The sequence below is a fragment of the Elephantulus edwardii genome, unplaced genomic scaffold (genome assembly GCF_000299155.1).
Source record: "Elephantulus edwardii isolate Elephantulus edwardi_28Jun2011 unplaced genomic scaffold, EleEdw1.0 scaffold00245, whole genome shotgun sequence".
NCBI classification, from domain to species: domain Eukaryota; kingdom Metazoa; phylum Chordata; class Mammalia; order Macroscelidea; family Macroscelididae; genus Elephantulus; species Elephantulus edwardii.
In genome coordinates, this window is record NW_006399995.1 from 3,764,685 (window position 1) to 3,787,843 (window position 23,159).

The window sequence follows — 23,159 nt, forward strand, 5'->3', positions numbered from 1 at the left end:
CAACAGTGGCACCATATAGCATTTGTCCCTTTGTGACTGAGATACCTCACTCAGCATAATGTCCTCCAGGGTCACCCATTTTTAATAATATTGCATGAGCAGTTTTTGGTTTACAGAGAAATTGTGTGGAAAAGTACAGAGAATTGCCACATGCCACCTCCACTCCCTACACCATTTTCTCTTGTTACTGACGTCTTGCATATTACAAAAATACATATCATTGGTTAAAGGGAAATAATAAAAACCACAGTGTGATATTACTTCAGATCCAATTTAAAAAATCCACACAAAAAAAACCACCACTCCAGCTCACTGCCAGCAAGTAATTTCTGACTCATGTCAACCCCAGATAGTGCAAAACAGGGCTGCTCCATAGGATTTTATCGACTGTGGACATTCTGGAATCAGATTGCCAGACTCTTTTCCATGGTAATACTAGATGGGTTTGAACTGCCATTCTTTAGGTAGGTAGTGTATTGTAAACTGTTTGCACCACTGCGGACCTTCACATCTGCTTCTTGTTGTTAGGTGCCATCCAGTTGAGTAACTCATAGCAACCCAGTGAATAACAGATCTGAACCCTGTCCTGTCCTATGCCATCCTCACAGTCTCTACTTACATATCTCCTCAGATGACTGAAATGAGTAAGACTGACAGTATAAAGGGTTGATAGTGTAAGAGGAACAATAGCAACATGGGGAAGACCAAGTCCGACCTACTAACTCTGCAAGGGGAAGCTGTCCCCATCAACAGCATCCACAGTATAAAACTGATCCCTGCAAGGTCAGGCATGGTGCCCTTTGTTCCTGTATCTACTATACTAATTACTTTGTCTGAAATTTGTTGGAAATGACGATACAGACTTCACAGAATCTAATTTTACTCACAGTTGTTGGGATTATTAGGGAAACAGTTTGGAGACACAGAGGGGCTAAAGATATCACATAGTCAAAGTCCAGGTTAATAGCAAGATACAGTTAATCCAGGCAACTTCTCATTGGCAAGATACCTCTGGCTTAGGATGCACATGTTTCTCAGCTGCTTCTTTCTTAGTGTTGAGGCTCTACTCTCAAGGGCTTTGGCCCTAGCTTTTGTCTGTCAGGCTGTTCCTTAACACCACTCACAATAGTCTAGTTAGCTAGCTCTCTCTTATATTGGCCTTGCAGCTCTTGGTGAGGTTGGAGCTGCTGGTCGCCAATGGGGGTCTAAGGCAATGGATAGAAAGACATGTTGTTTCCTATTAGCCTGGTAGTGAGGATTTTGTCTTCTTGATGTTTAGACTTCATCCATTTTGAAGGCTATCTACAGCAAATGTCTCAAGTCCTCCTCACTTTCAGCAAGCAAGGTTGTGTCATCTGCATGACAGAGGTTGTTTACGAGTCTTCCTCTTATGCTGATACAACCTTTTAAAATAGATCTTAAGAATATATTTCCTCTTCCTAGAAGAAATAAAAAAGAAATATCAATATTAATAAATCTTGCAATAAATTCTCAGTTTTATCTTCATTCCCTACACTTAAGTACCATCTTTAATTATATCCCATTCATATACATTTGGCCTTTGGCCTCTGCTATTAGATACTGTTTCTTTGATAATTTATCTGAAAGCAACTTTATTAAATTATAGGTAGGATGTTGGAACAAATTGTAACAAAAAAATACAGCATTTGATTTTGGTGGCAAAAGTGAGAAGGAAGTGACCTGATGATAAGGAACGTTGTAACCAAAGAAACTTTTTTAAACCTATATTAACTGCTTGCTCCTCATGCCCATTTTATTTATAAGAGAGAGGTCTTTTAATTCCAGGAATACACTTGCTGTGTAGTTTCAATAATTGACTTCAGGTTACTCAGCTTCATGTGTCTTTATTTTAAAAATAAATTCCATGGTGTTATCTTTAAGGTCCATTCCTTTTCTAAAATCCTATGACTCAGTAAGTCTGGCCTGTGAGATACTCTCTTGTGCTGTGAACCAGTCTGATGTTTATGTGTGGAATGTGCTGAGCTGTGGGCAAAAGTTTAGATGTTGATGTTACTGCAAAGTGACACTTCTTTTGTTATCTTAAAATTAAAACCAAAAGAGCCCTAAGGTTTTTAGAGTGAAGGTGTTTTAGACAGTTTTCAATTTAAGAAATGGAAGTAACTATTAGTATATTTATTATTAGTGCCAATCTTCCTATTTGGCCTTCAAAAACAGAAGCACAAATTCTTGTGCTTTTAAACAGTCATTTTTCAGCTGAACATTTAAGAAACAAAATATTGTGAATGCGTTCTCTAAGGAGGACATGAAATGAGAAAATGTATACTTTATAATTCACAAAATAACGAATAGCTCCTCTCTCTAAATCAGAAGGAAATTTGAAACAGGAAATATTAGAGGTAGTAAAATAAAGCATTTATTACAGGTTATGAAATAGAAAGCCACTACTCCTTTTTGGGAACTGTTTGAAAAAAGTAGAAAAATACTAACTACAATTGTAAATTAATACTTTATAGTATTTATTAGTGACTTCTAAATAAAAGTAAATTGCCCACTTTTGTAGTAAATGGGAGAAATGCCTTGATGAACAACTGAACAATAGACTTGAAAATATTATTATGGCTCTGATGAGCATTTACATCGTAAATAACGTTCCCTTTCAACAATTGCTACACAAATCAAAGACATTGATTACGTTTCTTTTGCTGTGATATATTAACATCCTTTGTTTCCTTTTCATTATGACCTTTAGTGGCCAGTGACTCTGATTCAGGGGAGAGTTAAGCTTGTTAAATAGAAACTCAGAAATAACACTGTTATTTTTCCCTTTCCTGCTATATTTTGCTATTTAGATGGAGGAACCAACTGAAAAATACTGTTCTTTTGAACCTTCTTGATTTGCCGCTTTCTTGGTTTAGCCTTTGAGTGAAATAAGAAATGTTTATACTGACTACTTGAAAGTAAACATTCCAGGTTCTGAATTTTAACTATGACAAGAATGTAAATTTTTATCGTTCACTTTCCCTTCTTGAACACATGCAAAAGTCTTAGCATTATTTTTCTGTGTAGTGTATTAGAGCACTTGTCCTCTGGTGGAATAAGGGTTCTAAAGTCATGCCATAGGTATTGCCAGAATCTGACATTGAGCATATTTTCATTTCTTTCTATGGCAGATCTTTCTCTGTGTGAATCTAAAAAGAACTTTCATCCCTATTTTCCCATTTTTAGAATCATTACTTTGGGCTGTGATTAAAACAAGAGGGAAAGAACAGATTAGAAGTGATATATGATTATTATGGTTAGCACATGAGGGTGGGGGGAAGGGACATGGGAATTGTATACTAATGAAGGAATTTTTTTTCTCTCTCTCTCTTCGGAGGGGGAAGCGAGCTGGTGGGCAGGGAGAAAACTGCGGCAATGAATGAATGGAAATCCAAAACCTCTGTTAAAAAAATTAAAAAACCAAAAAACAAGAGGGATAACTTTTATTTCATTAATAATTCATATCCTGTGATCCTGTAATAGGGCTATTAGTTTGTATTTGGCATAGCATATAAATATATGAAGGAACCTGGTGGTATGCTGGTTAAGTACTGAGCCTCTAACTGCAAAGTTGATGGGTCAAAACCCTGTAATTGCTCCATGGGAAAAGGAAGTATCAGTATCCTTTTGCAAAGATTTATAGCTTTGAGAATTTTACAAGGCTGTTCTTGTTCTGTCTTGTAAATAGTTGTTGTGAATTGAGATTGATTTGAGTTCAATGGGTATAAATACAAGAGTCCTTTTTCTAAAATTTAGAAACATGGGATTTATGTGTTTTATTGTTTGAGACAAACTGTTCCATTTCTTTGAATTAGAATGTATCTTTGGACATAATTTCTAGGATCACACCCCCTCCCAACTTCTTTCTTACATGTTCCACCATCTTTCTTGCATATCCAATCTTCTTTCAAATATCATCTCTACTTGTTGGTGTGACTGCATTCCTTTTACTCCTTATCTCGCTATAATCGGATTTCTGCCCAAATTACTTTATTAAAATAGCTGTATTCAGGGACACCACATAGTGGCTTGCAGCAGAATCAGATGAGCAGCGTGTCTGCTGTTTCATTGACAGTTAATTCTGTTGACCACTTCCTCCTTGAAATGGGCTTCTGTGACACATTTAACCGTATTTCCTTCTTTCTCCTTCTGTACAAGCCCCTTCTTCAGACTTCTCTTTTCCTGCCCAATATTTAAATGTCACCATGTCTCACAAATCTCTCTTAGGTCTTTCTTGCTTCTAGTGGTAAATACCGTCCGTCAGTAGTCACATTTATTGCTTACATTAGGATCTTCTGGTGATTGAAACACTTTTTCATCTTAGGTCTATATATTTAGCTGTCTATAGAGCATATTCACGTGACTGTTTACTAGGCTGCAGTTGGTGGAAACCTATTGCAAAGTAATATGTCAAAAAAGGGAGAGGGAAGCTCTGGTGGCCTAGTGGCAAGAAGCTGCACTGTAGTCCCAGGGGTACGTGGTTCAAATCCACTAGATGTTCTGCCGGAGAAGGAGGGGCAGTCTCCTCCTGTTCCAGTCAGATCCAGTTTGACAGTACACATACAAAAAATAATAAATTTTTTTAAAAAAAGGAGAAATGTTGGCTCAATAGAAACAGACCTCAAGTGCACAAGTGAAATGGATTATTCAAACCAGAATGTCATAGAATGTAAATGTCTCTGCTTGCCAGCATTATTATTTCAGAACCATCTTCTCTGTGAGGCAAGGAATATGCTTTTTCCAAAAAAGAGGATTCTGATTCCACTTGACCGGCCAGTGTGGGTTAGGAAGTATTTTGAGTGGCATCTGTGGTAGTAATGGTAAAGAATTTATTCACATACATATATACAGCCAAGCTTAATTCCCTAAAATACTTTTCTGTATTAAGAAGACGATGTAGTTGTTATTGTTGGTAGGTGCCATTGATTGACTCTAACTTAGCAAACTAGATCTGAGCCTTCTCTGACCCTGCACCACTGTCTCAGATAGGCTCAAGCCCATTGATAGTCACTGTGTTCATCCAACTTGTTGAAGATCTTGTTGAGAGTATTCTTCAACTTTTGCCAGTATGATGTCCTTGGTAAAGGTCACCAACATGCCCAAAGTATGTTGTCCAAGACAGACTTGTCTGGTCTTTTGATAGACCATAAGATATTCCATACTCTTCTCCAACACTACAATTCAAAGGCACTGGTTATTCTTCACTCTTCCTTACTCATTGTCAGACTTTCAGATGTAATTGAAAAAATCGTGGTTTGCACTAGGCACACTATAGTCTTTAAACTGATACTCTTGCTCAGGAGCACTTAGAAGTATAAGTCATGAGCAGCAGACTTTTTCCGTTGCAGCACATTTATTTTGCAGCTTTTTATGAGCTACAAAGATTGATACCCACTGCTGTTGAGTAAATTTCAATTTCTAGTGAACTTATAGGACACAGAAGAATAGCCCCATAGGATTCCCAAGGCTTGAAGCCCAAAGCATCAAGAAAACAAAGATTCTGATTAATAGGCCAATTGGCAGCACCATGCTAAATGGAGAAGAGAGAGATTGAGGTTGTTAACAATTTCAGCTTGCTAAGGTCCACAATCAATACTGTTAACACCAGCAGTCAGGAAATCAAAAGACGAATCAAATTGAGAAAATCTGCTGTCCGGGACCTTTCCAAAGTGCTAATACCAGACTAGAGCTCAAGGTGCGCCTGATCAGGCCTTCGCAGTTACTTGCTATGCATCAGAGAGCTCTATGGCTTTGAGTTGTGGTATTAGAGAAGAATATTGTACATACTATGGATTGCCAGGGGAAGAAACAAGTCTGTCCTGGAGAGGGTGAAACCAAGTTGCTCGTTGGAGACAATGATTTTGAAGATCCATCTAACATACTTTGGACATTTTACCAGGGTGGGTCCAGTCTCTGGAGAAAGACATCATGCTTGGAAGGGTGGAGGGACAGTGCAGGAGAGGAGAGATAGATTGTCATAATAACTGGGGCAATGAGAGTAGGTGTGTCAGAGACAGTGAAATTGACTCAGGATAGAGCAGGGTTCAGAGCAATTAAATGCATTGGATCGCTTTGTCACAGTGGACTCAGTGGCACATAACAACAGATCTTTACAAAAGCAAATTCTACATCTTTCTCCCACTACCTAGTGGGTTGGAACCTTTGATCCTTTGCTTAGCACCCAGATGCCCTAAACCCCTGTACCATCAGGGCTGTTAATGAACTGTTGCTGTTTAATTATCTTAAAGTTATTTACAGTGCCAGTTACTCTCTGGATTGTGGAGAGCAAAGGAATTCAGTCAAGGAACCTATTTAAATACTGATCAGTATTTCCTGGAATTAGATATTTTTGTCTAATAATCATTGTGTTCTAATTAAGAATTTTTTCTAAAAATAAACTTATTAAAGTGATGCATCGTTTTAAAAAATATTAATAGAATATTTTAATAGCATGTTTAAATAGAATTTTAATGTTTTAACCGTCTTAAATAGAATGTTTTAGCAGTCAGGGACTTTGGTGTGCTGGCATGGTTGTAGCCATAATGCCTGGCACCCAGAAGGTTCAGAGAATATTCTTTTGTTAAAATACTGATTTAAGTGTTTATATCTTTGAATATTTATTCTTCATTTTATCCTAGCTTTAGGAGAATAAAAGCCTCCAGAAATAAAGTAACTTTTTTCTTTTTTTTTTCTTTTTTCTAGATTACCATTTCTAGATCTTGCGTCAAGACAAGAATTTTTATGCCTGCCTGGTGGTTCGGAAAAGAGTTTCTACAGAAATAAAACAAAGAAGCTTATTATTATTATTATTATTATTATTATTATTACATTGACTGCATAAGGTACTTGACTTCCAAGAACAAAAACCCAGTAAAGTAAAAATTTTTTCATTTGACATCCTTGAACAGTCATCGTTTTGAAAAACGTGCTTTGTGAAGCTTCCCCAGTTGAGAGTTGGAATCTTCATTGGTGCTCATTTATACCTGGGACTATAAGCATGAGTGAATTCTGGTTATGTTTCAACTGCTGTATTGCAGAGCAGCCTCAGCCTGTAAGTATAAAGTGATGTGTGTGCATATGGGGTGGGGTGCATATGCTGGTGCATATACTGTTAGCTCTCAAACTGAGAACCAGGAAGCCAGGATTAATTCCAGGCAGTTTGTATGGAATGACCCAGATTGTTCAGTGGGACTCTGACCGTCTGGGTATTTTTGAAATTGGCATTAGTAAATGTGTACTATGTGTCAGCATGCCAGGATAATGAGACTCTATCTCACGTACTTTGAGCATATTATCAGAAAGCAGGAGTATCAAACTTGGTAAAGTAGAAGGTCAGTTAAAAGAAAAGATGGCCTTTCATGAGATGGATTGACACAGTAACTGCAGCATAAAGATAGCAGACTCAGCAGCCCTAACAACAGTGAAGTGTGTAAAAAATTGTGCTAGACCACTGTGCATGACAACCAATGCTGTGTTTCTACCGGATTGTTTCTGTGTGGTGGGAGAGAAGGAAACAGCCACCTGAGGAGAAACAGGGAGTCGGTCTTAGAAATCAGTGGGGTGGAATATCTAGTAGCCAGATCGCCCTTGCATTCTTCTCAGCTAATTAATCTCGTTTTCCTCACAGCAGCTCTCTGAGGACCAAATTATTCTCCATGTTTTAATTGAAACAGGAACAAGATGTTGTCCAAATCATGTAGATATTAAGAGTTCTTGACCCACTTTTGGGGATATGCCCTATTTTCTTCCTTTTAATCTATGCCCATAATATTACCACTGCTAAAGTCTTGCACTCTAGCCCCAAATTCTATAAATTTTATCATCTTTTAATAACTCTGTTGTACGTAGGGTTGCTGTGAGTCACAGGCAACTCGACAGCACATATCAACATCTCAGGGAGTTCCAGTGGCTTAGTGGTTAGGAAGCTGCATATTTTTCAAATCCACCATCTGCTCTGCAGGAGAAAGACAGGCAGTCTCCTCCCATGCAGTTTACTGCCTCTGAAAACCCCCTGGAGGATCAGCTATGGATCAGTCCTGACTCTGATACCAAACCACAACATCAAATGTCCCCTCTATAAAACCTTCCCAGATTTTGTCTTGACCTAGCTACTACTTCATTTGTATTCCCACAGTCCATAGTTAGGTGGTTTTTTTTATCATTGTAGCAAAGAACATTTTAAATGGTAACTTTATTTCTTCAACATTTTCTCCTGCCAAATTTTGTCTTACTTAGGGCCTGAAGCCATATTTACCTTGATATTCTTAGATCAGTTATTGTGCCTTAAAAATGTAGATATTTGAAATGAATGGATGGCTATTATGTTTAGAATTACATTTCCTAATTGATTATTGCTAATGTTTAGGAAATATCTTGTATATGTTGACTTTGTATCTGAGCATTTACTGAACACTTTGATTAGTTTAAGGTGTTTAAAATGCTTTTATCTTCTAAGTATCTCCAAATAGTGAAAATTTTAGTTTTTTATCCAGTGTTTAAACCTTTTGTCCTTTTGGTACTTAACTGCACTTATTACTATAATGAAGTATAGTGTCAGTAATGATTTTGTTGCATATCCTAATATCAATGGGAAAGGCTCTAACTTATTTAAGTGTGAAATGAATATTTGCATTTGAGTGAAGTCTTTAAGATACTTGTATTTAGATGGTTGTATATAATCTTTGTTACCAAGAATTCCATTTTCAATAATGTTTAATAGATACTAAATAATTGAGTCATACTGACAATTTTTAAAGATAGATTTCTTGCCAGTGTTTTAGAGTAGATTCTATTCAAGTCCTTGATGTAGGCAAACTCACCCATAGCCAGACTAGAAAGGCCCCTATTATTAATTTATATGGCATTGGAGAAAGACATCATGCTTGGGAGGGTGGAGGGCAGGCTCAGGAGGGGAAGGACCTCTGGGAGATGGATTGATTCGGTGACTGGGGCAATCAGGATGAGTGTGTCGGAGACAGTGAGATTGGCACAGGACAGAGCAGAGTTTAGGGCTGTTGTACATAGGGTCACTGAGTCGCAAGTGACTCGACGGCACATAACAACAACAACATAAAGAGTATAATGCTTGGATTATAAATATAAATCTACTGTTGTTAGGAGCTGTTGGTCAACTACGAATCATAACAACCCTGTGGATAATAGTTCTGAATCTTGCACTGTTCTGCACATCCTTGTGATCTCTGGCAGGCTCAAGTCTACTGTGGTAGTCATCTGTGCCAGTCTATCTTATTGAGGGATCTCCCTCTCTTTCACTGATATTCTACCTTTCCCAGAAAGATGTCTTTCTCCAAGGACTGGTTCCTTCTGGCAACATGCTTAAAATAGGTGAGATGAAGTTTCACCATCCTTGCCTCGGAGAAGCACTTTAGTTGCCCTCCCTTCAAGACATACCTGTTTGTTCTTTTGGCAGTCCATGGGATGTTCAGTACTCTTCACCACCACCATAACTCACAGGCATCTATTTCTCTTTTATCTTATTCATTGTCCAACTTCTGTGTGCGTAAGAAACAATTGAAAGCACCATGGTTTGCATCAGGCCCACCTTAGTTTTTGGGGTCTGGTTTTGTTTTGTTTTACCTTAGTTTTTAAACTGATACCCTTGTTCTTTTGAATTATGACTTTGACAACAAATTTCCCCATTGTGGCACATAACACTGGAAATACACTTTTTCCTACACAGAAGATTTTCAACTTGGGGGATTTTTATTTATTTTTTTTTACTGTTTGAAATATTACTCATACAAATCAGCATCAATTTCTTAGCTTTTTTACTTGCTAAGAAGAATTATATAACAAAGTGATAAAGTTGCTATAATGGAAAAACAACTTTCTTGTTGGCATCAGAAAAATATGTTTAAAAGGATGCAGTAATAGTTTCACATGTCCTTACATTCTGTAAAATCATTTCATTGCAGTTCAGTAAGATAGTACCAGAACTGCTTTTGAAATCTATGTTCATCTCTGAAGTTTTCTTTTCTACTCTGAAAGTATTTACAGAAACAAAGTACTACGTGCCAGCTCTCCCACTCATTATTTCCCACCCCCTGCTCTTGCACATTCCATGTGTGAAGAAGGAGCAACGCAATATTTCAAAGAAAATAGACATTCTTCTGAGCAATAGCATAAGACTCATATTTTTCTCTTCCCACGCCTTTGTTTTAACAGTGTGCAATAGAGAGTGTACTAGGCTCCTGAATTTTTTAGCCATCGTAATTAAGACTTTTTAATTGACTGAAGTATAAATGTTTGCTACTTAAACATGAATACAGTTAATAAATTTAAAAATTACATGGTTGCTACATCCACTGCCATTTGAGTGAGTTCCAACTCAAAGCAGCCCTCCATTGGGTTTCTAAGATCGTATCTCTTTTTTTTTTTTTTTGCGCTTGGGTATTGGTTTATCATCATTATTCTTTTTTGAGGGAGGGGGTTTATTAGTTTACTACTCACAAAGTTCATAAACATTGTGTTTCACACTATTCTTCATAGTGTGTTTCGTACAGTCCTTCCTATGCATTGTTTTATAAAATCAATCACCATTGGATCTTACCCATCTTTTCAGGTCCCCTCTGGAGCCTTCCCATTTCCTTCACCCCTTCCTTCCACCCACCAAACTGTGCAACCATGCCTCTGCTCCCATCCTTTTCCTCCTTGTGTTGCCATACATGTTTTACTAGTTATCCTTCTGTATTTTACAATAATGGTCTTATGCAGTATTTGTCCTTAGGAGACTGAGTTAGTTACTTAACATAATGCTCTCCAGTCTCTCCCACATTGTTATTGTTTGTTGTTATGTGTTGTCAAGTCGCTTACGACTCATAGCGATTCTGTGTACAACAGCCCTGAACTCTGCTCTGTCCTGTAACAGTAGAACTGTCTCTGATACATCCATCCGATTACCCCAGTCACTGAATCAATCCACCTCATAGAGGGCCTTCCTCTCCAGCACTGTCCCTCCACCCTCTAAGCATGATGTCCCTCTCCAAGGACCGCTCCCTCCTTAAAACATGTCCAAAGTATATTAGACGAAACCTCAGAATCCTTGCTTGCCTCCAATTAGCTGCCCGGTTTAACCCTCTCCAGGGTGAACCTATTTGTTTTCTTGGGAGTCTATGGTACATTGAATACTCTAGCACCACATCTCCAAGGCATCAATTCTCCTATCCTCCTTGGTCATTGTCCAACTCTCTGATGTATAACAAATGATTGCAAAGACCATGGCCTATATCAGACACACCTTAGTCTCCAGAGAGACACCATTGTTCATCAGTACTTTGGAGCAGTCCCTAATAGCAGACTTTCCCATTGCAATATGTCTTTTAATTTCCTGGCTGCTGTTGCCAAGAGTGTTGACTGTGGAGCCAAGCAAACTAAAGCTGTGAACAATCTCAATTTCTTCACCATCCATCCTGATGCTGCCAATTGGTCCAGTGGTGAGAATCTTTGTCTTCTTGACATTCAGCTTCAATCCATATTGGAGGCTGCAGTCCTTGACTACCCTCTGCAGCAAGCTCTTCAGTCCTCCTCAGTTTCAGCAAGCAGAGTTGTGTCATCTGCATAACTCAGATTGTTGACAGATCTTCCACCAATCCTGACCCCACATTTCTCCTCACAGAGCCCAGCCTCCCACATAATCTGTTCTGCATACATGTTGAAAAGGTATGGAGACAGGACACATCCCAGGCATATGCCCTTCCCAATTTTGAACCATGCAGTGTTTCCTTGCTCTGTTTTGAAAACTGCCTCTTGGTCCAAGTATAGGTTTCTCATTAGCATGACCAAGTGTTCTGAGATTCCCATTCTTCTCAGAGTCAGCCACAGTTTATGATCCACACAATCAAATGCCTTTGCATAGTCAAGGAAACACAGATATACATTCCTTTGGTATTCCCTGCTTTCAGCAAAGATCCATCTAATATTAGCTACAATGTCCCTAGTACCACGACCCCTTCTATGCCTGGCCTGGACTTCTGGCAGATTTCTGCTGATGTGCTGTTCCAGTCGTTTTTGGATGATCTTCAGTAGAATCTTGCTTGCATGTGAAATTAATGATATTGTTCTATAGTTTCCACACTCTGTTGGGTCACCTTCTTTGGGATGGGAACAAATAATTAATGATATTGTTCTATAATTTCCACACTCTGTTGGGTCACCTTCTTTGGGATGGGAACAAATATAGATCTCTTCCAGTCAGTTGGCCAAGTGGTTGTTCTCCAGATTTCTTGACACAACTTAGTGAGCACGTGCAGGGCAGCGTCTGTTAGCTGAAATATGTCAATTGGAATACCATCTATTCCTGGGGACTTATTTTTTGCTATTTCCTTCAAAGCAGCCTGAACTTCTTCCTTCATCACCATAGGCTCTATTTTTCCAAAATTGTACTCCTTAGTGCTGCATAGTATTCCATTATGTAAAAATATACCATTTCTCAATCCGTTTAGTTGTAGTTGGACATTTGGGCTGTTTCCATGATCTTGCAGTGGTAAATAATGCTGGTTTGAACATTAGTTTACATGTGTCTGTTGATGTCTCAGTTCTAATTTCCTTGGGGTATATTCCTAGTAGTGGAGTAGCTGGGTCATATGGCGTTTCTGGGTTCATCTTTTTGAGGAGATACCAAAATGTCTTCCAGGGTGGTGGTACCACTTTACAATTCCACCAGCAGTGTCTGAGAGTTACCACCTCCCCACATCCTCTCCAGCATTTATTGCTTGCTGCCCTACTATACTTTGCCACTGCTATGGGGGTGAGATGGTATGGTATCTCATTGTGGTTTTGATTTGTTTTGTTCTTGTCAGTGATTTTGAGCATTTCTTCATGTGTCTGTTGGCGATTTTAATGCCAAAACATACCTTTTTTTTAAAAAAAAATTTTTATTATACTAGGTAATTTACAGAATTCTAATACATTTTTTTCTGTTTTCCAGAACAGATTCTTCCAAATTCCCTCGCACACCCTGCACCCCTCATACAACTCCATGATTCTTTTAAGGGAGGAGACTGACCTCCTTTCTCTTTTTCTCAGAACAATTGGTATGGATTCAAACTGCCAACTTTTTGGTTAGCAACCCAGCACTTGAGACTCGAAACCAACAGGGCTCCTTATATTACACATTACATTTTTGGTTGTTGTTGTTTTAAAACAATTATATTTTTAGTGGTTAAAAGGACTGTCCTAAACTCTTAACCTATATAGTTCCTCAGAGTGGTGGGCAACGTCTAAAACCCAACTGCTGTCATGTTAGTGCTGACTTAGTGACGCTACAGGGCAGAGTAGAACTGCCTCATCCTTCTCCCATGGAGCCACTGGTAGATGCAAACTGCAGACTCCTGAGTTAGCAGGCTGTGCTATAATTGCTGTGTCATCAAACCTTTTAAAAAAGAACATTGACATGCAAAGGGGGAAATAAAACCCCACACACTTTTCTATTCAGAGTCTATCTTCCACACTTATTATTTCTCCACATGACATGGATTTATTGCATTGTAATACTATTTCTGAAATTTTTTTATTTCAACATACAGATACATATCATCATAAGTTGGTGCATATGGCAATATTAAGAGCTCTGGGGGCACAAGGCATTGTATGTTGCATTGCTAATAAAAAGATCAGTAGTTTGGATCCACCAGCTGCTTTGAGCAAATGAGATGTAAAGATTTACGTTCTCCTGTAAAGGTTTACAGCCTTGGAAATCCAGTGATGGGCCACTATAAATCAGAATCAACTCATTGTAGTAGTTTTGGATATGATAACATCATGGTATTTCTACAGTAAAATATGTCAGGGGATGACAAGAGGTATGTGAAAAAAAGATGGGAATAGAAAATGATACTGAAGAAATAGATATTAATTTAAAAGATGTTGAGAGAAAGCCTCAGCACAGCTGATTATTTAATCAAAGAAATGAGAGAATGAACCAAACAGATAGCTAGAGGGCGGCACTTTAGTCCTAGAGGGAAAGTAAGGAGGCTGTGGAATTGTAGCACATGTAGTGTGTGTGAGAGGAGCAGTGAGGAAGCTGTGTGGCTGGGGGACCAAACCGCTGCTTTTGTATCACTTCTGACTAATAGTGACCCTCTAGGACATGCTCCATAGGAATTCCAAGGCTGTGAAGCTTTGTGGGAGCGGACTGCACCAGCTTTCTTATGTGGAGCAGACAGAGGCCTTCAGCTTTTTACCTTTTGACCAGCAGCTCAACAGATAACCCACCACACCACTAGGGCTTCTTTTAGCTGAGAGGAGAGTGTTGGAAATGAGGCCAGGAAGATAGCCGAGGGCCAGGTCATTTGTGGCCTTCTAGGCCAAGGCTGCTCTTTGGAGGCAAGTGAGTGCTCCATCTCACATACTTGGGCATATATATTGTAATGACTAGTCCTTGGAGAGGGATATTGTGCTTGGGAGGGTGGAGGAACAGCACAAGAAGACGTGTCAGAGACGATAAGGTTGGCTCAGGATAGAGAAGGATTGAGAGCTGTTGTACACAGGGTCACTGTGAATCGCAAGTGACTGGACAGCACACAACAACAGGCCAAGAAAACTCTTTGGTCTTTATTCTTTGTGACTGGCTTTGAAAGTAATGTGATCTGACTTAGGTTTTTTAAAACACTCTGCTGAGAAGTAAAGGAGCTCTCGTGGGGTGGGATATTATGACTGAAAGGTCAGCACTTTGAATCCATCAGCTGCTCTGAAGGAGGAAGATAAGCAGTCTCTTCTTAAGATTTACGGCCTCCAAAATCTGATGGAGGGCTTCCATGTGTGGGAGTCCACTAGACGACAGTGGAGGTGTGTTTGTGTATGTAGAGAATAGATCGTAGGAGAGAAGTAGGGAAGACAGGAGGCTGTAGCAGTAGGCCAAGGAGAAGAGGCCATCTTTGAGTTTGGTTTTGTGTTTTGATCGTTACTTCTCGCTTTGACTGAGAGTGGCTGTTCTGCACGCACTAGCCAGCGAGGCGTTCCCTCCAGCTCGCCTGCTCGGCCGGTAGTCCTCCTGCAGGGGCATTTCTTCCTGCTGTTTTTGTTGTTTTGGCATAGTTTGAGCTTCTAATTTTTTTTTTTCCTGCCATCATGTTGGTTGTGACTCCATATGTATCAGAGTAGAACTGTAAAGATTCCATTGGTTGATTTTTCAGAAGTAAACTGCCAGACTTTCTTCCAAGGTACCTCTGTGAGGACATAAACCTCCAGCCTTTTTGGTTAGTGGGCGATTGAAAACCTCTTATACTATGAGGAAGACATAAATAATATTTAGGTAGAATGTGTGCGAAGGATGGTAGTAGAGCTGCCACAGAGAGATAAAGAGCATTTTTCTTGGGGGACATTACTGTTGTTTAGAGATTTGTTGAAAAAAAATGGAATTCAGGTGAAGGATGTTAGTTTTGGGGGGATCAGGAGATAGTTAAGGGATTAGTAGAAGACCTAAGACCTTCTGAAAGGCCATTCCTGCAGTCTGAGAGGGTGAACCAACAGCTTCTTGAACAGTCACTAGTAGAAACTCTAGCTGAGGGCATTCCATGATTTCAGCAGATTTACCTGAAACAGAAGGTGCACTGTTGTTGGTGTATCTTCTTATGGATGCTGCTGTGATGACCTCAGATGGCATGTTGTTTAGCACTTCCATTTTTAGCAACAGCATTCCTTACCCTAAATGAGGTGTGTGTGTATGCTAGAAATGTCATCTGTTTTTCTTTTTAAAAACATAAATGGACTTGATCTCACTTTATTTAATCTCATGCAAAATCACTTTGTAGATGCAAATATATTTTTAATATCTCAAAACTCTTTAACTAGATCAATTTACTTAATAAAAAGATAAACTTGCCTTTGTGAGTTGAGAAATGAGAAATAGTTTGCCTCATGGAGGAGACATAATAGAGGACTGATTAAAATACTCTAGTCGTACTATTGTCAGAGATTCCCACGACTATTTTATTCATTGGGCATGCCTCCCTTGTTTTATGACTGGTATCCCCATTTCCTTTTAGACAGCTGCTTTGGGGTGTGGTGAATGGTGTCCCATGTATATTGTACCTCTGTAACTCCTTTTAAAGTCCTGGTGGAGAAAGATTAAATTTGTCTGTGTGCACCTGAAAGAGAGTAACCAAAGATGTTTACTTGTATATTTTTTTTTTTTATGTAAAGACTTATAGCTAATAGTGAGAAGCATGGAAATCCCAGGACACTGAATTATGCTCGCATGAAACCTATACCTAGACCAAGAAGCTGTTGTCCAAAAGAACAAAGAAACACTCCTTGTTTAAAATCAGGAATGTGTCAGGGCTGTCTGCTTTTCCATGCCTCTTCAGTCTGTACACTGACTACATCATTCAAGAAGTAGGACTACATGAAGAAGACTGACATCAGGATTAAAAGAAGACTCTTAACCCATGTTACGCAGATGTTACAACCTTGCTTGCAGAAAGTGAAAAAGATTTGAAACTCTTGCTGCAGAAGAGCAAAGACTACATCCTTCAATATGGATTACACTGCAATATCATGAAAACAAAAATTCTCACCACTGAACTGTGTAAAATCTCAGAGATCCAAAGTTTCCTTTTCTCTGGATGCCTGTTAGATAATGGTGTTTATCCTTATGTTGCTAAAGAAAATCTTTCTCACCTGGGAGATCCTGTTCAAGTGAAGTCAGTTTAAGCACCTTTCAACTAGCAGTTTATGCTAACACCCTCTTTAAAAGCTCTGTTGTTAGTAAGGCATCCAGCTACATCTGGGAAGTTGGTAAGTTTATTTAGAAAACAGTGTTCAGTTGTGAATTCTGTCATTTGTGTAAATGGTGTGAAAATCTGCATCTTTACATAAGGTACTGAATTCTTAAAATTGCTAAAACAGAGTGGGTTTAAGCAGCAGCAGAAGGAAGGCAGCATAAAATTTTACTTTTTTTTTTTCTGACTTTGGGTACTTACATGTACCTGGAGACAGTAAAAATATCTAGAGTCGAAGTGGATTGGTTTCTGATTCTCTCATAATCTTGGTATGTTCAAATAGGAAAGAAAACTTTTAGTGAAACTAAAATTTTTCTTTTTAATCAGTAGCAAGCAGGTGAAATTAAGTTAAATTAGACATTGGATAACTAAAATTAAGCAAATTTTATGTAATCTGTAACTAAGCTTTTAATTTAAGTAAACTTTGAACTGTAGTGTTAGAGATTACTAAATATCCCATGGACTGCCAGAAGAATAAATATGTCTTGGAAAAGGTGCAACCGGAGTGTTCCTTAGAAGCAAGGATGATGAAGCTTCGTCTCTCATACTTTGGACATGTTGCTAGCACAGGCTATTCTGTGGAGAGGGACATCATGCTTGGAAAGATGGAGAGTCAGTGAAAGAGAGGAAGACCCCTGACGAGATGAATTGATACAGTGACCGCAATAATGGGCTCAAATGTACCAGAGATGATGAAGATAGCACAGGATTCAGATCCACTGTTCCATAGGGTCACTGTAAGTTATACTCAACAGCACGTGATGGCATGGACGAAGAAGGAATCATTCAAACAGAAGAAGGGAACACTGCAAGATTTAAATGCAGGGATGGTGAGTGTCAAGTTTGTATCCTTGCATCATGCGTATTCAGCATGAATACAGCAAGTTATCAGAGAATCTGGACTATATGACGAGAATCATGGCATCAGAATTGACAGAATCTTCTTTCTTAAACTAGTTGCAATATGTGGCAGATTACCTTGCTTATAGAAAACAAAGGTTTGAAGTATTTACTGAAATTCAAAGACTGTAGTCTAAAGTAGGGATGTACCTCAATGTGAAACAAAACCCCTCACAACTGTGTCAGTAAACAAAAGATTGAAGTTGTCAAGGATTTAAATTGTTTTATTAATATTTTTTCCATACTTTCCTTCATTGACATTGTTTCAAACTAATTTTCCCATACATTGTTTTATAAAATTCATTTTATGTGTATCCATAAACAACACTCATCAAACAACATACTGCATTAGGCAGATCTGTTGCCACCCACCTTCTTCAAGAACTAAGGGCAAAGATGCTTGACCCAAGCCAGGGTATTTTCATTTGCTTCATATGCATGTGAAAGTTAAACAATGAATAAGACAGAAGAGGAATTGGTGCCTCTGGATTATGTTGATACAGAATATTGACTATACTATTCTTAAGACTGCCAAAAGAACAGATACATCCTTATTGGAAGGATTGCAACCAGAGTGCTCCTTAGAAGCAGGAATGGTGAGACTTCATCTCACATACTTGGGCATATGGTCAACAGAGGCCAGTACCTGGAGAAGGACATTCATCATGCTTGGAGAAATAGAATGCCAGTGAAACAGAGAAAGATCCTCAGTGCGGTGGATTAACACAGTGATCACAGATTGTCATTACGACAGCATCAGGTAGTGTTCTTTCTGGTGTGCACAAGGTCAGTGTAAGTTGGAGCCAACTCTCCAGGATACAACAGCCTCATTTCTTGAAAGTAACCCTGCTGCCACAATTTTAGGCACTTGACTGTTCACCTAAAGACGGGCGCTTTTAACATCTGCTAGCAGCTCCGAGGAAGAAGAGACATGGTGATCTGCTTTCTAATAGTCTAGCAAACTTTTATGAAGCAATTCTCCTCTCATATAGGGTCACTTTGAGTCAGAATCTACTCAGTGGCACACAATAAAAGTGTTTTTATTTTATCCAATGGAGATGAATACACATTCTGGATATAAAGTTAAATTATAAAACTATACAAATAAACAATACTAGTTTATTGTTTGAGAGCTATGCTGTAAAGAAACTGCATTACAATCCCAAAGACAAGTGGTTCAAATCCACCATTTGCTCCTGGGGAGAAAGATGGGCAGCCTCCTCTCATGTGATTTACTGCCTCTGAAAACCCGCTGGAGGGTCAGCTATGGGTTGGTTCCAACTTGATGGCTCACAACAGCAGTTGGTTGGTAGGGGAGTTCTAGTGGCCTAATGACAACACAAAGTACCAACCCAAAGATATGTAGTTCAAATCTGCCAGCTGTTCGCCGGGAGAAAGATGAACTATTTTCCTCTTGTTCAATTCACAGTCTCTGAAAAGCAGCTGCAAAGTTAGCTATGAGTCAGTCCCAACTCTGCAGTGTGTAACAAGAAGTTAGCTGGTATTGAAATTTGTACACAAGTACTGAAAGAAAGACCAAACTGTATCTCCTTCCTTTAAGATTATAGCCAAGAAAACTCTGTAGACTGGTTTTAATCTGTTTTGCAAGGGTACAACATGAGTAGGAATTGGCTCCTCATGAAACCAGGCATATTTCAGCATTTTTGAAAGATTCTCTTTCTACAAAACCTTCATTAATACTTGCCATTTTTATTGATTTCTTTAGTTAAAATACTCATATGTTTATTAAAGCAGTAATATGTATGCCTGTCCTTCTCAGTCTGAGTCTCTTTGCTTTTGCCCTGTTTGGTTTGGTTTTGGTTTTATTTGTTTTATGTGTACTGTGTAGCAGTTGGGAAATATCCTCTGTAGGATTTTTAACATACACAAATATGTCTGCACATCTCTGTTATGTACACGGATGTGTGTTCAAAATTCATTAAAATGCTTGGCAGAGTGTCAGCCATCTGCCAGTCCTACCTGTAGGATAAGTAAGCGGAATGTCCTCTCTCTAAACAAAATACAGGAGTGAATGCTATTTTCTCTGTAACTTAAGAACAGATGAAATTAGTATGAAAAATGTTTTCAGTAACACTTACTGTGGGAAGTTGAACTTTTTAGGAACACCAAAACTAAATGTAGTTGAACATTTTTTCCCTTTCTCTTCTGTGCTAGCTTTGAATCACTTGGTCAGTAGTTAGTGTTTGACCAAGAGCAGATATAATTAATTTATAATGATACCCATTGCACGAGAACAGTAGGTTTAAACTGTCAGCCTTGAGTAGCTGAGTACCACCCAACTAGTAGTGTCTCTTTGCATAGTCTCATAATTAAACTGTGTCCAGAATGTGCATTCTCATCTCTGTGTGAAGTTTATGAAACCCATTTTGCACCTCTCTGCTAGCTATTGAGAAGAGCTCTAGTGGCATGCATAGCATCAGAAATCTGTGTAAAAGGGTCAGCTAGGAATCCATTCGGACTCGATGACAAATGAGTTTGGGATACCTATCTCATAGTACTCAGTAAAATAGGTAATAGGTTAAAATATATTGTTCTTGTTGTTGTTATGTGATGTTGAGTTGAAACCACCTCATAGTTGACTGTCTAGCATGTTTTCAGAGGCTATAAATTGCATGCAAGGAAATCTCCAGCTTTCTCCCTCAGTCACTGGTGCATTTCAGTTGCTAGAAACACACCACTTTTGGGTTAGCAGTGAAACTCCCAAAGCAGTCACCCATCTTTCTTCCAAAGAGCAACTAGTGAGTTCAAACCATGTGCCTTGATTTAATCATGCAACGTCTTACCATTAGGCAGCCAAAGCTACTATTTAAAATATAGCGGCAGCTCTGGTGATCTAGTGGCAGGAAGTTGCACTTGTAATCCCGGAGGCATGCAGTTCAAATCCACCAGATGCTCTGCTGGAGAAGGAGGGGCAGTCCCCTCCTGTACCAGTCAGAACCAGTTTGATGGTACACATAACGCAAAATGGTGAAATAAAATAAAAAAATTAAAATTAAAAAATAAATACAGCAAGTGAGATCATTCACATCAAATCCCTAGTGTAATGTGTGGTTATTATCCTTCTGTTATGAATGTGGAGTTGCTAAATTAAAAATGTTCGCTTAGAATTTTGTTGTAAGTAGGACCTTCACAGCTTGAAGAAAACTGACTACCCCTTGCTTGATTCCAGCACATTATCACCTCTTACATATCGTTCCAGAATAGTGTTCTGTAAGGTTTTCAATGACTGATTTTTCAGAAGTGAGTTTCTAGAACTTCTACCAAGATATCTCTAGGTGGACACATAAGTAACAGTACAAAGAGGAATGGGAAGAACAAGAAATAGCACTTAGAAATAATAGGATCAATGAAGTAAGTCCAGTATAAAGTAGTGGGCGATAAAATCAGTGCTCCCAGGAAAGTTTTGGTTTGTATTTTAAAAAACTAAAGCAACCAACAACCATTGATGTCAAGTCAGAACTGATGCTTTGTTGACTCGACAGTGGGTTTGGAGAGGCTGTAAATCTCAAGGGAGGAGATTACCCATTGTTCTTCTCATGGAACCACTGGTGGATTTGAACACCAGAGAGTCACCACGTTTAAGTTAACAGTGTAACTCCTTCCTGAAAGTAAGACAAAGAGGGAAACTTGGGGGGCAAAGGAAGGGCTAAGATAAATAGGTAATTACATCTATTCAGGAAACTCAAATTCTGCTTAATTAGGTCCATTGGGAGTTGCACTGCTAACTCACAAATGGGGTGTTTCTAGTGATTTAAATGCACCATTGATTCTGAGGGAAAAAGATTGGCCATTTCTCATGTAACACAGCCTCTGAAAGCCCACTGGAGGGTCCATTATGACGTGGTTCCACCTCAACGGCATTGAGTTTGTGCTTTGAGTTCTTTGAAACAAATTCTTTCAAGACTTGGAGATTTGCTTTTACTTCATTTCATAAGTGGTGGTATGCTATTACTGCTGTGGGACCTTGGCAAGTAATAGATGTTCTACCTAATTAATAGATGATCTCTCTAATCATATTGTCAATGCCTGCCAGATCAGATTATCACAATTCAATGATTTAAAGCAAAACATTTATTGTAGTTCTGAAAGTCAGGAATCTGAAGTGTGCCTCACTATACTAAAGTCATGTTGTAAATAAGGAGTACTTCCACTTTGAGGACTCGTGCTGCCCTTTTCTAGTTGCTTGCAGCAGCCAAACAGAAAAATTAACCAAAACAGGCCATCAAGTCTGCTGTGACTCATGCCAGCCTTGCGTCTTTCAAAGTAGAGCTGTACACTGGAAGTAAAGAGACCTTAAGAAGGAGATTGGCAGGCCTATCTTCTCAGGCTCCAAGAGTGGATTCCCACTGCCAGCCTTTCTATTGAATGCCTAGTGCTGAACTATCCAGAGACTTCCCTCAATGTTTGGAAGCTTTCCTGGCTTCTGGAGGGCATTTGCATCTCTTGACTTGCTGACGATTTCAAAGTCAACACCATACATCTTCATATCTCTCTGTTGATTCTCCTCCTTCTTGCTCTCATTTACACTGCACCGCAGCTGCTTGGATAATCCAGGGTGCTTTCCCAACCCAGAGTTAGAATAGAATAGCTGCCTTAATTCCCCTTTGCATAAAGAAAGTGCATTTACAGGTTCTGGAGATTAGAATGGGGACATCATTGTGACCCATTAGTATCTTTGCCATACTAGGTCTTGATTTGCTGCTTCCAGCATTTGAAGAAAGCTGTTAGTCTACCTACCTTTATAATACATAACCTATTGCTATGAGGGGATTATTTTAATTCTGATATTGTTGTTGTTTGCTGTTATGTGCCGTCGAGTCGCTTGCGACTCATAGCGACCTTATGTACAACAGCCCTAAATTCTGCTCTGTTCTGTGCCAATCACACTGTCTCTGACACGCCCATCCCGATTATCCCAGTCACTGAATCAATCAATCCACCTCATAGAGGGCCTTCCCCTCCTGCGCCGTCCCTCCACCCTCCCAAGCATGATGTCCTTCTCTAAGGACCGGTCTCCCCACAACATGTCCAAAGTATGTTAGACGGAGCCTCAGAATCCTTGCTTCCAAGGAGCCACCCGGTTTAATCCTTTCCAGGATGAATCTGTTTGTTTTCCTAGCAGTCCATGGTATTCTCAGTATTCTTCTCCAGCATCACAGCTCAAAGGCATCAATTCTCCTTCTATCCTTCTTGGTCATTGTCCAATTCTCTGATGCATAACAAGTGATTGTGAAGACCATGGCCTGTATCAAATGCACCTTAGTCTCTAGAGAGACATCATTGCTCTTCAGTACTTTGGAGAGGTCCCTATCCCATGGCAATGCGCCTTTTAATTTCCTGGCTACTGGTGCCAAGAGTGTTGACTGTGGAGCCAAGTAGATACAGCTGTGAACAATCTCAATCTCTTCACCATCCATCCTGATGCTGCCAATTGGTCCAGTGGTGAGAATCTTTGTCTTCTTGACATTGAGCCTCAAT

At 39.1% G+C, this 23,159-nt stretch overlaps 1 protein-coding gene across 1 annotated transcript in view; it reads left to right on the plus strand.

The window, feature by feature from the left end:
- Positions 1-7,018: 7,018 nt before the first annotated feature.
- LOC102857355 (CDC42 small effector protein 2-like) overlaps positions 7,019-23,159 on the plus strand; it is a 35,969-nt gene continuing 19,828 nt past the window's right edge. The window contains exon 1 of the mRNA XM_006899056.1: positions 7,019-7,072. Within this exon, the coding sequence (XP_006899118.1) occupies positions 7,019-7,072 (54 nt within the window). The remainder of the gene's footprint in view (positions 7,073-23,159) is intronic.